This window comes from Typha angustifolia, chromosome 15 (assembly GCF_048772165.1).
Source record: "Typha angustifolia cultivar Huaian chromosome 15, ASM4877216v1, whole genome shotgun sequence".
Classification (NCBI taxonomy): domain Eukaryota; kingdom Viridiplantae; phylum Streptophyta; class Magnoliopsida; order Poales; family Typhaceae; genus Typha; species Typha angustifolia.
In genome coordinates this window covers 5,535,727-5,551,718 of record NC_133253.1, presented here as the reverse complement: position 1 = coordinate 5,551,718, position 15,992 = coordinate 5,535,727, and the positions used below count along the sequence as shown (strand labels likewise).

General features: G+C 37.9%; 4 protein-coding genes across 7 annotated transcripts; 2 read left to right on the top strand and 2 right to left on the bottom strand.

Moving 5' to 3' along the window:
• Window positions 1–403: 403 nt before the first annotated feature.
• Window positions 404–3,195, bottom strand: LOC140777179 (S-(+)-linalool synthase, chloroplastic-like). Of its 3 annotated transcripts, none has more exons than XM_073121115.1 (7): window positions 3,040–3,195; window positions 2,651–2,915; window positions 1,842–2,214; window positions 1,510–1,728; window positions 1,271–1,409; window positions 1,068–1,178; window positions 404–840 (listed from the first exon to the last, which is right to left on the bottom strand). In XM_073121115.1, the coding sequence occupies exons 1-7, from the start codon at window positions 3,109–3,111 to the stop codon at window positions 556–558; spliced, it is 1,464 nt and encodes a 487-aa protein (XP_072977216.1). In that variant the 5' UTR covers window positions 3,112–3,195; the 3' UTR covers window positions 404–555. The 3 variants fall into 3 exon arrangements, 2 of the variants coding, with proteins under 2 accessions (XP_072977216.1, XP_072977215.1); XM_073121114.1 differs by having other exon boundaries at window positions 3,034–3,193; XR_012106975.1 differs by having other exon boundaries at window positions 701–840; window positions 929–1,178; window positions 3,034–3,193.
• A 2,894-nt stretch (window positions 3,196–6,089) lies between these two features.
• Window positions 6,090–8,529, top strand: LOC140778702 (protein GRAVITROPIC IN THE LIGHT 1-like). Of its 2 annotated transcripts, none has more exons than XM_073123537.1 (2): window positions 6,090–6,204; window positions 7,019–8,529. In XM_073123537.1, exon 2 carries the CDS (start codon window positions 7,117–7,119, stop codon window positions 8,320–8,322), a length of 1,206 nt encoding a protein of 401 aa, XP_072979638.1. In that variant the 5' UTR covers window positions 6,090–6,204; window positions 7,019–7,116; the 3' UTR covers window positions 8,323–8,529. The 2 variants fall into 2 exon arrangements, with proteins under 2 accessions (XP_072979638.1, XP_072979637.1); XM_073123536.1 differs by having other exon boundaries at window positions 6,108–6,301.
• Window positions 8,530–9,540: 1,011 nt separating this feature from the next.
• Window positions 9,541–11,177, top strand: LOC140778602 (21 kDa protein-like). The gene is made up of 2 exons (XM_073123400.1): window positions 9,541–9,707; window positions 9,883–11,177. Exon 2 carries the CDS (start codon window positions 10,280–10,282, stop codon window positions 11,063–11,065), a length of 786 nt encoding a protein of 261 aa, XP_072979501.1. The 5' UTR covers window positions 9,541–9,707; window positions 9,883–10,279; the 3' UTR covers window positions 11,066–11,177.
• Window positions 11,178–12,011: 834 nt separating this feature from the next.
• Window positions 12,012–15,264, bottom strand: LOC140779936 (putative HVA22-like protein g). The gene is made up of 7 exons (XM_073125281.1): window positions 14,911–15,264; window positions 14,547–14,600; window positions 14,340–14,438; window positions 14,191–14,247; window positions 14,042–14,105; window positions 13,752–13,961; window positions 12,012–12,735 (listed from the first exon to the last, which is right to left on the bottom strand). The coding sequence occupies exons 2-7, from the start codon at window positions 14,576–14,578 to the stop codon at window positions 12,337–12,339; spliced, it is 861 nt and encodes a 286-aa protein (XP_072981382.1). The 5' UTR covers window positions 14,579–14,600; window positions 14,911–15,264; the 3' UTR covers window positions 12,012–12,336.
• Window positions 15,265–15,992: the final 728 nt, after the last annotated feature.

Below are 15,992 nucleotides of genomic sequence, written 5' to 3'. Positions count from 1 at the left end.
AATATCTTTCAATGCCCTTCATTAGGATATATTTTCCTTTTTCTTTCTTTTGTTTTGTTTTGTCTGTATAATAGGACTTTTGCAATGTTTCAGTAAACCAATGTAATTGCTAACATTCATTCAGGCATTAAAACACAGAAAGGGTGGAAATCAATTTCATTTTTGACACCATTCAAAAGAGGCACCCGCAGCACCCTCCTTATTTTTGGTTAGATGATGCACTTCCAATTTATGGAATGCAGATTCTTTTTCTTATTGAGCATTCTTTGTGGTGCTCATCTCTCTAAACTGTCTCTATACTTACTTTGGAGCTCGTTATTTGATGGCTGCCATCCGGATCCTCTGGATGATTTCATTTACCAATTGGGCGATTGCCTACGAAAGACCAACATAGAACTAGAAGTTTTATGGTCCCCAGGATGATTCCATATTATGCCCTGTGATACATAATTCTTACTGATACTTACGGATAGAACATTCATTGAAGTCGTTTGTTATAATGACCCAATTGAAAGATTTCATACAGCAACAGTATTGATTCTTTTTTTTATCTTCCTACTTTTTCCCAAAGAGCAACAACTTTATGTACTCCTCCAGCATTGGGAGCTTCTGCTGGTCATCATAACTGTATAGCGGTCTAACCATTCTTGCTGAATTCAAAGATGCTTGGATGAAATCTGGTGAGAATAATCTTGAAGAGAAGCATTCTTTGTTCAGTGCCTCCCACGTCTTAGAGATCAAATCCATGACATGCTCTCTTGCATCATCAACAGAACATTGAGGGTTCTCTTTCATGTAGCAATCTACGTATGAACCATCAAATCCTTCCTGGTTCTCATCCTGCCAAAACCAAAGGAAAACATTGTTAGTAGAAGATTATAATTGTTTCACAGTTCTTCTAAGGTATTATTTACTCATTTTTATCCACCTTGGCACTTCCTAGATCATCCCAAAGCCTTAAGATCGTTGCTGGGCAAGTAATTAGCCCTGGATCACTCTCAATAACCTCTACAGTCTCCTTTGTTATTCCCTGCCCTAGTAGGAAAAAATATATGTACCAAACCTACATGCAATCCTGTGCTAATCACACCATTCTTCAAGTAAGTACTCGTCATCGGCACCTGCTTTGCTGTAAACCATCTTGCTTCTACCATGAAAGCATTGCATAATTTTGCCCACTGCGAATTTAACCAGACGAGTTAATTGCATATTAGACCTTAATTAAGAGAGTATGTATACAGTTCAAAAGAGTTCAGCTGTGGAACTGTACCGATTTCTTCAAGGAATTGATAGGATTCCATCCATGTACTTGGCTGATCCTTTCTGCAATCTGATTTGTGACATCATATAAAGCCTTGTAGCATGCTTTCATATAGTGTGGAAGTGAAATAATATCTGGGTGCTCCCATCTGTGCAAGAAAATTACGTACAATTGGGTTATGATCACTAATTTTACCTTTCCAGTAATTAGCTTAAGGAGTTTATACATAATTGCGCCATTCCCCTTACTTGGTGATAGCCTCTGTGAAGAGTGAGAGCTCATCTAATGAACCCATGACATCATAAATGTCATCAATAAGATATATGAATGCTATTGCTTTGGCGAGTTGTATTCTGTACTCGGAGAACTGGGGATCAGGAAGGAGAATCGTGGAAAGCAAATACCATTTTTGCAATTGGTCTCGAGCTAATGGCAGCTCTTCTGCTAGCCTTGAGTTCTTCCACCAACTGTCAAAGAGTGTTAAGAGTGAGAGTGGGTTATTCCAATTAGTAGAGCTATATACATATGTATATATATATATGTTTGCATATCAGTTCACCATTAGAAGAATGAAAGTTACCTAGCAATTTGTTCGAGTTCCTTTTGATGCAATAGTTGATTCAGATTGAAATCCATCACTGCTAGCTCTTCCATGGCACTACTGTTCCTTCCAAAACATCCCTGCCGATAGCTGAGGTGGTAGCAAGCTTTGTACTGCTGCAGGCTCCTATGATAAGGATGGTCCAGAGTATGTGTCACCAGTGCAGCAAGATTAGGTTCCAGATTACTGATGGAAGACTTGAGGTGCTTGGCAGCGAATTCATTAGCCTTGTAAAGCACATCCTCCCCCTTGTTTAAATACGACGCATCGTGTAAGCTTAAAATTCCTCTAATATCTTGGCTGAGAGACGGATTGAATTCACCTCTGCTGTCGGTAAACCTATCAAATATGTCTGCATAGAAATATGTTTTAATTAGTTTAATGAATCCATACAACTCAAATATAGAAACTGAGGTTGAGTAATTAATACTCGTTAATTTTGGATTTGAAATTTTTTAAAAATCATTTATAAAAGTAAAAAAAGGAGAAAATCTTTTACACATGAATTTCATAATAAAAGAAACTTTATTATCAATTTGGATTACATCTTCTCTGATCTCTTTTTTTATCTCCAATTTTAAAACGAGTTCAAGCTAATTTATCGAGCCATGCTGATCAAAAGCGGAATCGAATTTGAATTAGGAACACTTCCCAGGGCAGATTCTTAATTCATTTAATTTTATATTAGTAGATTAAATATTTATTAATGTTATTAGATTGAGTATTATTATTATTTAATTATTAGTTTAATTAATATTTTATTTTCCTAGCAATACTACTAAGCTCACCAGAGGACACATCGTATCCAGCTTCTCTGAGCAATCTGAAGGCAAGAGTGACCTGAAACAAGTCCCTACTATGGCCCATGTAAGTTTCACCATGCCTGACGTAGAAGGAGTCAATGATGCTGGTGATTTCTTGGCGAAAGATGTAATCTATGCCAAGCCTTTTGAGGGAATCAATGGTCATCAAGGCCTCCTCTTGACTATTTGCATGAGTTAGTGTACGTCTCACTTTGGTCGAGGACTCCATGTACTTGTTGTATGTCAAATCCTGCAAAACATCAGGTTTTGAAAGCTGATATAATTAGATATATACATATAATATATATAGCTCCAGACACAATCAACTAATGTACGTGAGAACAAATGATAGATAACAAGACGAATACACTCGCCTGCTCCTGCTTGTCGGTGTGGAGCAGGAGAGTTGCGAGTGGTCGAGCGCCAGAAGCCTCCTTTAGATTCATGGTGGCGGTTGTCTTTAAGTTGCTGGCCAAAGGAGTTGCAGTTGTAGGCCTTCGGAGGCTGGGATAGTTAGAGGATATCACCAGGTTGTAAAGAAGGTAACCTCTGCATTTATAGGATTCATTCTTCCTTGTTAGTTGTTACTCATTACCCAAGGAATCTTTTTTGTGTCTTTCGTTCGTACTTTTTTTTTTCGTCCTTTTGTGAATCACGCATGTTCCACGTTTTACGCTGTAGAAGCTCTCAGTACTCAAATTTTTAATTGGTTAGATAATTTTCTTCTTTGAGATTTTTTTTTTCTTTTAGAAATATTTTTATTGTCTGTCTATCTATCTGTCTATTTTGTTTAATTATCTAAGGGTAAGGAGAATTTGAACGGTTCATATACGATATAATAGGAATATTGAAAACTTGAGGGTAAACCTGGTTCAATAGATGATTACTTATATATAAATTATAATTTCAGTTTAGTAAAATTACTACTTTTTTTTATTAAAAAAAAATGGGTATCCATCTACATATATGCCAAAGCTGCCCCCATTTCGGATTCCTGTTCAGCTTTTTAGATTTGGCAAAGCTGGGAGACCTTCTTGATGTACCAATCAAATTGTATGGAATTTATGTATGTTTTGATTAAATCTATTATAAAATAACTCACGTCATAAATTATGCATAAAATTTTATCGTAGATAGAGTGATGCTATAAAGTAATGCATGTTTTAAGATTTCTAATATAATTAACATGCTTATTCACAGTTTAATAACCAAACATAAATTTTTATATAAATTCATTTAAACTAATTATTATATTTTATAATTAAATAATAAATTAGGAATATAGATGAAAGTAATTTATATATAATTTTAGTAGGCAAAGCTCCGCCTATTTAAGAATACTTGGAGTGGAAAAATTGTTTGTATGGTATGCACATTTGAGCCACAAAGTTGTGAATTCAGATTTGCCACGTCCATCACACATCCACATTTGCGTCTCATAATTTAGAATTAGGGTTGCAAATGTGCAACCTTTGACTACTAAAATTAAGAGTACAGTGTGTATCACAAGCTTAATTTGACAATAAGCATCCTAATATGTTAAGTTTCTAATGAAACACGGGTTGCACCGTATGTATCATGTATTAGTAGACATATTGATTTGTGGATATAATTGATTCAAAATTCTTATTCAAATCCTAGAAATGATTTTTTGGACCTCATACTACAAGTTAAATTTGCTGATAGACATCCTTTCATCATGTTTTCTACTTATAATAATAGATGAACTAATTTGTGGATATAATCAATTCAATATCTTGTTTGAATCCTACTATCTTTCGAAGCTCGTGGTCCCATGGCTCCGTGGTTTTGATGTAGAAAAAGTATTGTGATGCTGAATGATAGATATGTAAGAATATGATGTGTGTCTACATCTAAACCAATAATTTTGGTCCACTATAACTCCCTTTTTCTAATTAAATTAGTTTTTTTTTCGTCATGAGTTTTATTATTATTATTATCATCTATCAAGTCTTTCCCACCGTCGTAAAGTCTTTATTTGTTCAGAAAAAACTGATTTAATTTTGTTTTTACTAAAGAAAGTTTGTTTACATATTCATCCAGCTTCGAGAAGTAGTTAAAATGTAAAACATATGGATGAAAAAGAAGGGATACGATGAAATCTTACAACAATTTAAAATTTATTAATATTCATGGAAGTCGATTTGCGGGATGAGTTTTCAACCTCAACATTAGAAAAAATTTAATTAAATACTTGCAAGTATGAGTAAAAAAAAATCCAACATATACAAAATGGTAGTAATTCATGTTAGATGAAATACATCATATTGATATGCGTTGCTATAATAGATAGAATATCAATAAATTCTTTACACAAAGGTGATCATCTCTACTCTGCGCACTAAAATTATTAAGCTTTCGCGCTCTCACCTCTATCGTATTCTATGCATCGTGAATTAAAAAATCTACGAAAATATACTCAATTTGAATTTATTGATTAGTTAGCGAATTATCTTATATATTAATAAAAAAAACATGAATTTTAAAAACAAAATCTACCACGAACACTTTATTATTCATTCTAAGAATGAACAATAAATTTAGATTATAGGATTTTAGTGAAATGATTAAAAGAGCTCATTATGTATAAATATTTTTGAATTAAAATTTTAGCCAAATTAATTTAACTGGGGCACCATTAACGTTCCACTTTTCTCCAAAAATGAAAAATAAATTTGGCAAAATTTCCACGAACTAGAACCAGAAGTCTCATCAACTTCTGGATTGAGTCCAGTAAACCCTTGTGATTAAATTAACGATGGCCATTCTTAATTAGTCCGTTTAATTGAAAAGGATTCCCATATGCTAAGATGGGCTCACGATTTATTATTATTCGCATTTTACCGTATTGATATTTGTTACGTGATCTGTAAATTTTACTTTTAATACTTAAGAAATATCTTGAATTAATTTTAATCTAACACTAATATTTTATTACTTGTAAAAATAGATAAACTAAAATATATGAAGTACCCTCTTATTTGACCTTAAAGTCTGATTATTTAATTTTATCTTAACCTTAAAAATTTACTCAAGGGTATTAAATTTATTTTGCATCTATATGATAACTATTCATAAAAAATAAAAAGTAAAAACTAACTTAGACGTATTTTTGAAGTATTAAAGGTAATAGTAGAGTGTTAATTGTGGGACCCGAAAATAGATTCTTAGCAAAGTAGCTGTACTTAAATCCAATATATAATTATATATGCACAAGAAATAGATAAGATTAGAGTATTAAAATACTCATTATATCATACATAGAACTATAGAAGCTCTATTTTGCATGTGGTTGGCTCAGCAACTGTCTTAATCAGACAGCAAAGAATAATGACACCCTGTGTATTAATGCCTTTTTATGTACTTTTTCTTTTTGTTTTCTTTCTTGATACTTGAAGAGTAGTGCCATCTTTTGTTCCCCTCTTCCTTCGTTCATATCACCACCTTTTATTCTCCTCACTCCTCACTCTCTTCTTTCATCAACAAAACTTGGAACAGGGTTACCCACTGCTTTCAAGGTATAATGGGTCCTTTTCATTTCCTTGTCATTTTTCCTGAGTGAAACTGAGCACTGTGTATTCTGAATGATTCTACACCCAACTCTCTTTGGATTTGGTATGATTTTTCTAGCTCTCTGTTGCTTTGCAATTTATGACTTCAAGTTTCACTTTGTGCGTGCTCATTCTAATATCTTTCAATGCCCTTCATTAGGATATATTTTCCTTTTTTCTTTCTTTTGTTTTGTTTTGTCTGTATAATAGGACTTTTGCAATGTTTCAGTAAACCAATGTAATTGCTAACATTCATTCAGGCATTAAAACACAGAAAGGGTGGAAATCAATTTCATTTTTGACACCATTCAAAAGAGGCACCCGCAGCACCCTCCTTATTTTTTATTAGATGATGCACTTCCAATTTATGGAATGCAGATTCTTTTGCTTACTGAGCATTCTTTGTGGTGCTCATCTCTCTAAACTGTCTCTATACTTATTTTGAGCTCGTTATTTGATGGCTGCCATCCGGATCCTCTGGATGATTTCATTTACCAATTGTGCGATTGCCTACGAAAGACCAACATAGAACTAGAAGTTTTATGGTCCCCAGGATGATTCCATATTATGCCCTGTGATACATAATTCTTACTGATACTTACGGATAGAACATTCATTGAAGTCGTTTGTTTGGAAAATTTTCTTGAAATCTAATTCATTATGCATAATACTACAATGGTCCTCAAATGAACAATTGCCTCATGCTGTTTGTTACTACTTAGTTGAACTCTCTTTAGATGTATCTGGATGGTGATATAATGCCTACTATAACACATTGCAGGTTAATCTTGATAATTGTTTTGTTGGAGAAAGGCTTTTCTAAGCTCGATATCAAAATGTTATGATTATGGTTACCTGAAGGTACTCTTCGCTCGACCTATGGAAGAGACTATTAGCCAGCCCAAGGATTCCAAGGAGGTGTTGATATCAAAGGTTTTCAATAACATCTCCAGTCTGAAAGCAGCTTACATCCAGCTCCAGGAAGCTCACACTCCTTATGATCCACAAAAGATCCAAGCTGCTGATAAACTTGTTATCAAGGAGCTTGTCAAGCTCTCTGAGCTCAAGCACTCCAGAGACAACGGCCCCAAATCCTGTTGCCTCTCACCGAGAGATTTGTGTCTACTTACGGAGATCCAAGAGCAGCAGAACTTACTGAGGACTTATGAGGTCATGGTGAAGAAGTACCAGTCTCAGATTCAGACTAGAGAATCTGAGATCCTCCAACTGCAGAAACAAGTACAGGACTCGAGTCTGAAGAAATCAAAGCTTGAAAAGAAACTTAGGCAAAGGGGTCTGATGTCAAGAGAGCCAGATGTCTTGTGTGGAGGAAACACCTTCTCCCTCAAATTAATCTCAGATCTTTTCCCTCCCACTGCAGACAATGTGCACCAATCCATCCATGACTTCTCAAAGCTTCTGATTAAAATGATGAAAGCAGCAGGATGGGATCTTGATGCCGCGGCAAATTCTATTAGCCCTGGAGCTGTTTATGCCACCAGGGGTCATAAGCACTTTGCATTTGAGTCTTATGTCTGTCAGAGAATGTTCAGTGGATTCCACAGAGAATGCTTCTCTGAGGAAGGAGGAAATATTAAAATTCCTAATGAGAGCTTCTTCCATGAGTTTGTTGCTATGAGAGCAATGGAACCATTAGATGTATTGAGCCGAAATTCTGATTCGGATTTTGGAAAGTTCTGCAAGAGTAAGTACTTGTTTCTTATTCATCCAGAGATGGAGAGTTCGTTCTTTGAGAACCTGGATCAGATGAAGCATGTGATAAGTGGTGGCCATCCGATGACACCATTCTACGGTGCCTTTCTGAATTTAGCCAAGTCAATCTGGCTGTTGCATAGGCTGACACATTCTTATGTACCGAAGGTTAAGGTATTTCAGGTGACAAAAGGGAGCGATTTCACACGAATTTATATGGAAAGCGTCGTGAAAGACATCATTTTAGGTGAGGGAGAAATGAGGCCTAAGGTTGAGCTCATGGTTATGCCAGGCTTTATCGTTGGAGAGAATATTATAAAGTCGCTGGTGTACTTCTCACCTGCAAGCATGCCAAATAATTCCAGAGGTTGACACTATTCCATAGATGCTGCACAAAAATATGATAATTTTCCCTGAAATTGTTTATAAAGATACTACTTCCATCTGTAAAGTTTAGGAAGAATTACTCAGAATGAGAGAAATATATGTACTTATGTTTCCTGAAAGTCAGTACATTCTTCCAGGTATTTTCATATGAACTTGTTACTGGCTGGATAAAAGCAGTTAATTCATGTTCTTTCGGCATACATCATCATAAATCTAGCATTACATTAAGGTAATTGGATATGCTAAGATGCTGCTAAATGAATTAATTCGAAGTGTAAGCAACATAAGCTACTGTGGTAATTGTTTCATATGTATTCTTCAGTTTATTAGAAAACGAGGAGGACTAGCTTTCTAGCGGAAAAGTGAAGTAAATCCTCTCTTATTCTTTAAAAATCTAGATACTTAACATATTGATCTCCTTCAAATTGTGCATATTCCTTTTCTAAACAAAAGAGAGTGATTTCTCTAACAATACACAGGATATCAATTGTGTTATGTTCTAACTTTTCAGCATTTCAGAGTTGCAGTCTTCAAAAATAGTAGACACAAATGTAGTTTGGCTACATATGTTCTTATTAGATTTCAGATTGCCTGAATTCAGATTTGGAGAGTACTAGTCATAGGATTCTTGGAGATAAGTGAAACCGAAAGGTAAATGGTAGTAGTTTCCGTAAGCGCGATTGGCGGTAGCCATTGCTTTCAACTGGAAGAAAATTAGCTGCCATTCTTTGCCGAGATTGTCTCAAAATGCTTGTGTTGATTGGCTGTTAATGATCTAGCAGTTGAGATGGATAAGAAGATGAGGACTTAAAACTGTGATGATAGCGAGCTCTATCTACAAACTTTAGAAGTACAATGATTGCAACAACTTACTGCAGTTGGGGCCGCACAGCATCTGCCTGTCTAAAGTTACATTGCTAGACTTGTTCCGACATATGCGACAGACAGACAAACTCTGTTAGGTTATGATATCGACTTCAATTATAAATAATTATTATGAAAAAAATTATTTAGTAGTTTGCTGACTTAATAATTTAGTTTAAAGGCTCAAGTTTGCCGAGAAAGAAGGCAGCTCATATAATCTCTGAATTTATAAATAATTAAAGAAAATGAGACAAATGAGACACCACTCTCCAAAGTCAGTCTACCCTATAAATATGCCCATGCCGATTTATATCATTCACACTCTGTGCACCACTCCATTTAAGTCCATATGCTTTTGGAGACACGGTTATTAAATATAAACCGGACAGAGAGTCAATACTCTTTTCCTTCATCAAATTTTAGCCATGGAGAAATGACTCTAAATTGTTGTGTTATTAAGCTTCTCTCTCCTCCATGCACGGCAAGTTCTCCACCTCCATGAAAAGGTACTCTAAAAATCCAATAAATTTATATGGTCATTGCTTTCGGAGCATCTTTAAGAAGGCTGTGACGGTGGATCCTCTGTAGCTCCGGATGCAGCAATTTTCCTGCTGCCCAGGTACTTGGCATGTCGGTCACAGGCCACGACATTCTTGTTCATACTCCTCCACATCTTTGCAGGTACAAAGTTTAACAGAGAGACAGAGAGCTGAGCCAGAGCACTGCTGGATTCGCCAGCCTGGACCTCAAAATTCCAGCAGAGCAACATGTGATACCCTGCTCTGCTCTCTAGATCTCTCTGTGATTGGTTGATTACTGATTAGTGATCCACTAAGCCCTTTTCACATGACTGCTGCTTCTTTCGTTTACGTCCTTCAAGCTAATCTTATTTCCTCACATAATGAGTGAGGAAAGGAAAAGAAGGGAGTTAAACATTATTTAGAGCATGCAACCGTATAATAAAATTAGAAGTTGGACCTCTTTGTTGCCACTTGTTCAATTGTCATAGTAGTAGTAGTAGGACTCGGGCTTGACGATTGTAAATTGCACGTCAATGGTAAAAATAAAATAAAAAAGTATGGGGTGGGAAAAAGACCAACTTTGCGTCGTAAGTGTGGACAGAGCGAAACGGCTAATCATCTACTTTCCGAGGGATTATTTAATGCATCACATTAACTTTATAATCCCTGGCACATCACGTGTCCAAACCCTCTACTATCAGACTATATATAAACCTCACACCACCAATAAGATATCAGTAAGAGAGAAAGAAACAAAAAAAATGGGTAAAGTTCTTCTCCCTCTACTTCTTCTCATCCTCCTCATCTTGCTCTGCTCCTCCGCCGCTAACCTCACCTCTGCTGCCCCGACTACTGAGTTCATCCGTTCCTCCTGCCGTGCCACGCGGTACCCCGACCTCTGCATCCAGTCGCTCGCCGCCTACGGCCCGGCGGTGCGCCGCAGCCCGCGGGAGCTCGCCCGCGTGGCGCTGGCCGTCAGCGCCGACCGGGCCCGCTCCGCTTCGGAGTTCGTGTCCGGCCTGTGCAAGCAGAACCGGTCCAGGAAGGGCGGGCCGGTCCAGGACTGCCTCGAGAACATGGGCGACAGCGTCGACCGCCTCAGGCAGGCTGCCGACGAGCTGAACCGGATAGGGCGGCCCGGCTCGGCCGGGTACATGTGGCACATGAACAACGTGCAGACATGGTGCAGCGCGGCCCTCACCGACGAGAACACGTGCCTCGACGGAGTTGGCCGCGGCGTGGACGCCGTGACCCGGAAGGCGATCCGGGGGAAGGTGGTCGAGGTGGCCCAGGTCACCAGCAACGCCCTGGCTCTCGTGAACCGGCTTGGGTATAGTAGGTGAACCGGTTTGGGTTTTGGATTTGGTTAGTTACAATGGTGGTGGGTGTAGCTTTAGCTTTGGCTGTTTTGTTCTAATGAATATAAATATAAATATATAAATATATATATATATATATGCATGTGTTCAAAGGTTTGCAGATGGTCAAGCTAGTTAAGTTTAGTTATGGCTTATAAATACCCTTCTTTTTCTAATTCTGGGAGTCCGAGAGTGCGAGAACACAGTGGTCGATATTGGTCTTGGCACTTATATAATGGAAATATTTATTATAATGGTTGTCCATAGAATGTAATGAGCGAACTAGTTGTCATGAGACTGTTGACCCAGGAGGCAGTGGAGGAAAAGGATAATGACTAGGAGCCACGTGATGGCTTTTGATATTGGTCGGGAAAGTCCGACAGCAGCACATGGGGAGCAGAGTCAGAGCACGGCACGGCTGCCTTTTCTACACCTTCATTGCTGCTGCATCAGACCCCCGCGGCCCCATATATTTATATAATTTTTAACTGAATTATAATTACACAGGTAGATAAAATAAATAAATGATGAAGTATGTTCTTTTGAACAAATATTTAGTAAGACTACAAGTGTAAGCAGGTTTAATAATATTATTGAGAAGTAATGCTTTTCAGATGCTAAAGAACTTGGCCAAATAATGTAAGAGTTCATAGTTTTTTCTTTGTAGGATGATTGCTGCAATCTGAACGACTTTAGTTTTGACCGATGTTCATTTCATACTGCATTGAGAAAGGGCAGAGACACAATGCTAAATGCCTACTAATAAGGTCCAGAGAAACCTGCAGCATCAAAGATCGTAAGAGCAATTTCCATTCAGTTAATATCCTCCTTTCTTGAGAGAACATTTAGTCGATATACTTGCATCAGGCTACTAAGTAAAACTCCATGTATTTCAAACCAGCCTTGAATTCCATATACTTACATCAGGCCATTAACTAAAAGTCCATTTATTTCAAAACCAGCCTTGAATTCCCTTGATCCCAATGATTAGATTACATGCAATTAAGCATCAAGAATTATGGCCTCGAATGCAAAAACAACTAAGATCCTTTGGCAACTTTGTGCCCTTGGAAGTAGTCATTTATTTACATTGGGAGTCAGAGGCAATTTGAATTACTACTACCATTACCTTCTCTCAAACAACACAGCGACACAATTTCCTCCAGCTACATTTTTCCCCCTCTAAATCTAACAAAGAAACCTAAGAAAGACAAATCAGCAAAAGACAATGCCTACAACCAAGATGAGAAACGTTTCTAAGTCGAAGGACCAGCAGCAGCCAGTCGTTTTCTCAGCCTTCCTCGAGTAACGCGGATCGTCTCCTCCATGACTGTCTCCCCAGATGGTGGATGTGATTCTTCATTTGCTGAGGAGGAAGTTGTATCAACCTGCATTGGTTCCTCTTTCTGCTGCCCATGACTGCTAGCCTCGCAATTAGATGAACTGGTTCTGCTGGGGCCCGATGAGGCCTGCTGCTGGCTGGGAGAGGAAGGGACACCCACAATTGTGGTATTCTCTTGCATCTGGTTCTTGGAGGGACTAGGAGGTGCCCGTGCCGGTTGTGGTTTCTGTGGAGACGGTGCTGATGGGCGAGTGGACGGTGCTGCAGGAGGTGCCTGACGACTTTCCTGTGGTTGCTGCTGTTGTTGCTGCCGCTGTTAATCCAACAGAATATACACAAGACTGATTAGTAAATTACAAAAGAAATGATATAAGATAAAAACGAACGCACTTAATGGGCATCAAAGAATCTAAAAGTTGTCACTTGAACATTTAGAAATTTTCCACAAGTCAATCGGGAAAAAAGGACGTAACATTCTTATGCGCTCAAACACTATTTATTAAGCAAGGACTAAGAAGCATCTGGCATACTTTCAGAGATAAAGCATATACTTCTGCTTTTTAATACTAAAATTTAATACTCTGAATAGTTTCAGCAAAATCCATCGCATGTGATTAGATTTTCGTTCCGGAAAAAAGAATAATAAGATGCAGCTCTGCAGCTTTAGTCATTATCCAAATTGTCATGAACAGCCGTAGAAGAGATCTGAATTTCATAGCGGTTGCAAGTTACAGAACTGTAGGACAGGGATGGTGCTTTTCAAAGAAAAGGGGGTTAATCAGACATTGTTCCTGCCATCACACTTGCACACCTTAAAACAAAAAAGTTAAATATAGCGAAAACATATTAATGTACTCCGAGAACTCCATGTTAAGTAAAAATCTGACTAAATTTAAGCTTGGAAGATCTACGTTAGAAAACCACATCCCAATAGAAAGTAAACAACTCCTTTGGAAACCTCAGTTTTCTCACTTCCCCTTTCCATATTTAAGATCTGACAGGGTCCTCTTCAGTGAGGGGACCTTCTCAAAACTTTATCTTATGAAGAAAATTCACTCTCATTTGGTTTTTCATCTCCCTCATCTTATTCTAATCTTCTTTCTTCTTGTCAGTTATATTTCCCATTGCAACATTTTTATTTCTAGAGGTGAACAGCATTCAAAGATGGGCATAACAGACATTCTAATTCGGAACCATAAGCCAACCTATCCAAATGTTCATTCCTCTTGAACAGGTAGAGGGCATAATAACACTTTAATAATAAAACTAATAGAAATTAAGAAATGATTATGTTGCACATTGTCCTACTTATCCTACACTAAAGATTACCTGCACAGGGCGAGTTGGTGCTTGTGACTGAGAGGCAACATACTGGAGGACCTGAAAGACTCTTGTCTGGCCATAATTAATGGCCCTCTGGCCATACAGCACCGCCATATCACCAGCCCTTGTTCTCAATTCAAGCAAATTGCGGTCAATCTCGGTCTCATGCTTCGCAATGTAAGGACGAAAGAATGAGCCATAGACATATGAGGTTCCCTGAAATCATCTCCACTTAATTCATAGTGGATCTTATAAAATCTTTAGTCTAACTATGCTACCCATTGTAAAAGCCATACCTTTGTCTTAGGAAACCAGAGGTACACAATGAATGCCAACTTTGCTTCACTATACATTGGCAACCTAAAGAGACCAAAGAAGCCACCAAATAAAAAAGGGAAGTAACAAAAAGGAGTATATTGGCATAATTGCAAGAAAGATCCATTACCATGAGATAAAAGCATCCGCAACCCTCTCAAAAACAGTCAGAAGAGCAACTAAAATCCTGCCAAATACCATCCAAACCTCTCAGTTCAGACAATCGATGCACAAAAGGTAAAGCAACTCATTGTTACAATAACAAATGATGTAACCGACCAATATTGGCACCAAAATCGCAATTGCTCGATCTCAGGCTTGTTCAACTCCACTGTCTTGTAACAATCATAAGCCGGATATGCATACCCGAGAACCAATCTGTGAACATAATCGAAGCAAAGCATTGCTTAATTTTTAATCTACCGGAATGGCATTTCTAACAAGAAGCAGTCTTAATCCAAGGCCTAGAAAGTACAGACTGCTTACATCAAAGCTCTAGTAAGAAATGAACCCATCATCTTGATCACCAAACTGTCAGGTCTACAACATTACATACAGCTACATCAGAAAACATAGATAAGAGAGGAAAAATTAAATAGTTTCCGGCATTAGGAAAACAACCTAGAAAACAAAAGCATCAGAAGAAGATAAAATCTTAGCGTATGGAACTAGGGTTAAGACTTCCAAAAATTTGCATAAAAAATATCATAAATGAGGAGCAAATATTACCTCCATGGATCCGATTATAACCCATGGGTCTTACTACACCAAACTAAAAATCAGAAAAAAAAAAAAAAAAAGAATCGACTTCAAGAACTACTTCACTCAAGAAAAAAAGATCGTTGTATACCTTCACTTTTCGTCCTCGATAAAGGGATATCGCGAATGGATTCGTTAGTATATATGAAAACAAAGAGATCGAACTCAAATCCCTCGAACCGCCGCGTCCGTACGATCCCGTCCTCGGAAATCGCGAAGGGGAAGGTTGAGGGGGTGGGGGGGCGGGGGAGGAGAGAGAGAGAGAGAGAGAGAGCGAGCGAGCGAGCGACGCCACACTTCGTGTCGATTTGAAATCTCTCTCTCACTCTCTCTCTCTCTACCGGATACGAGAGTTGGAATTTGGAATTAAAATAACAAAATACTACCGAAAAGACTAATTTATGGGGTTTATCGATTTCGAATTCGAATTTTGATTTCTGGGGCGTTGCCATACATTGGGTAATTTATTGTATTGGTCCTCTCCTCCCATTCCAAAGCTCAACTTTATCCAAAGCGAGAATTGTGACATTTTCTTAATCCGGCGGTTGTGGTGAATCTATCATACGTGGAGGCTCATCAAGCCGTAGGATTAACTTACTCCTCGTCACTTTAGGAGCAAATTCCACGTGCTTGTCACGACCTCTGGGGCGGATAAGTCGATGCGGATAAGGGCGGATAAAAGCTGAGATTGGATCTCTGCCGGATAGGAGTCAAAAGAGGGGACTGCTGCTTTGCATGCATATATCCATGTTTGGCTATATGTGAATAAAGAATAAGTACGAAGGATAAGTGAAAAAAGAAATTAAAATTAAAAATCCTTATCTAGGTCCACATTATTCACTTATCTTGGGTCGAATGCACCAAAGTTTGTTGGATAGAACTAAAAGGAGACTCGGGATTGCTTCAGTTCCATGCTTTGAATGGTGCTTTGCTTCAGAAGCAAGAAAGAGAGTATCACTATCATCATAACAACCATCAAGCCTCTTCAGTTATCAGATGATAGAAGTTGGAATATTGCCAGGCTATTCCATCTTTTGTGTTTCAAGTATATTTCAAAGGAAGCTCTATTCTAATTGGCAGCGAATTAATCTATATCTCCTGCAAAGAAATTGTGATGATTTTCTTTGCAGGATGGGTCTCTAGCGAAGGACCAAGTTGGGGTTTTGGAAATAA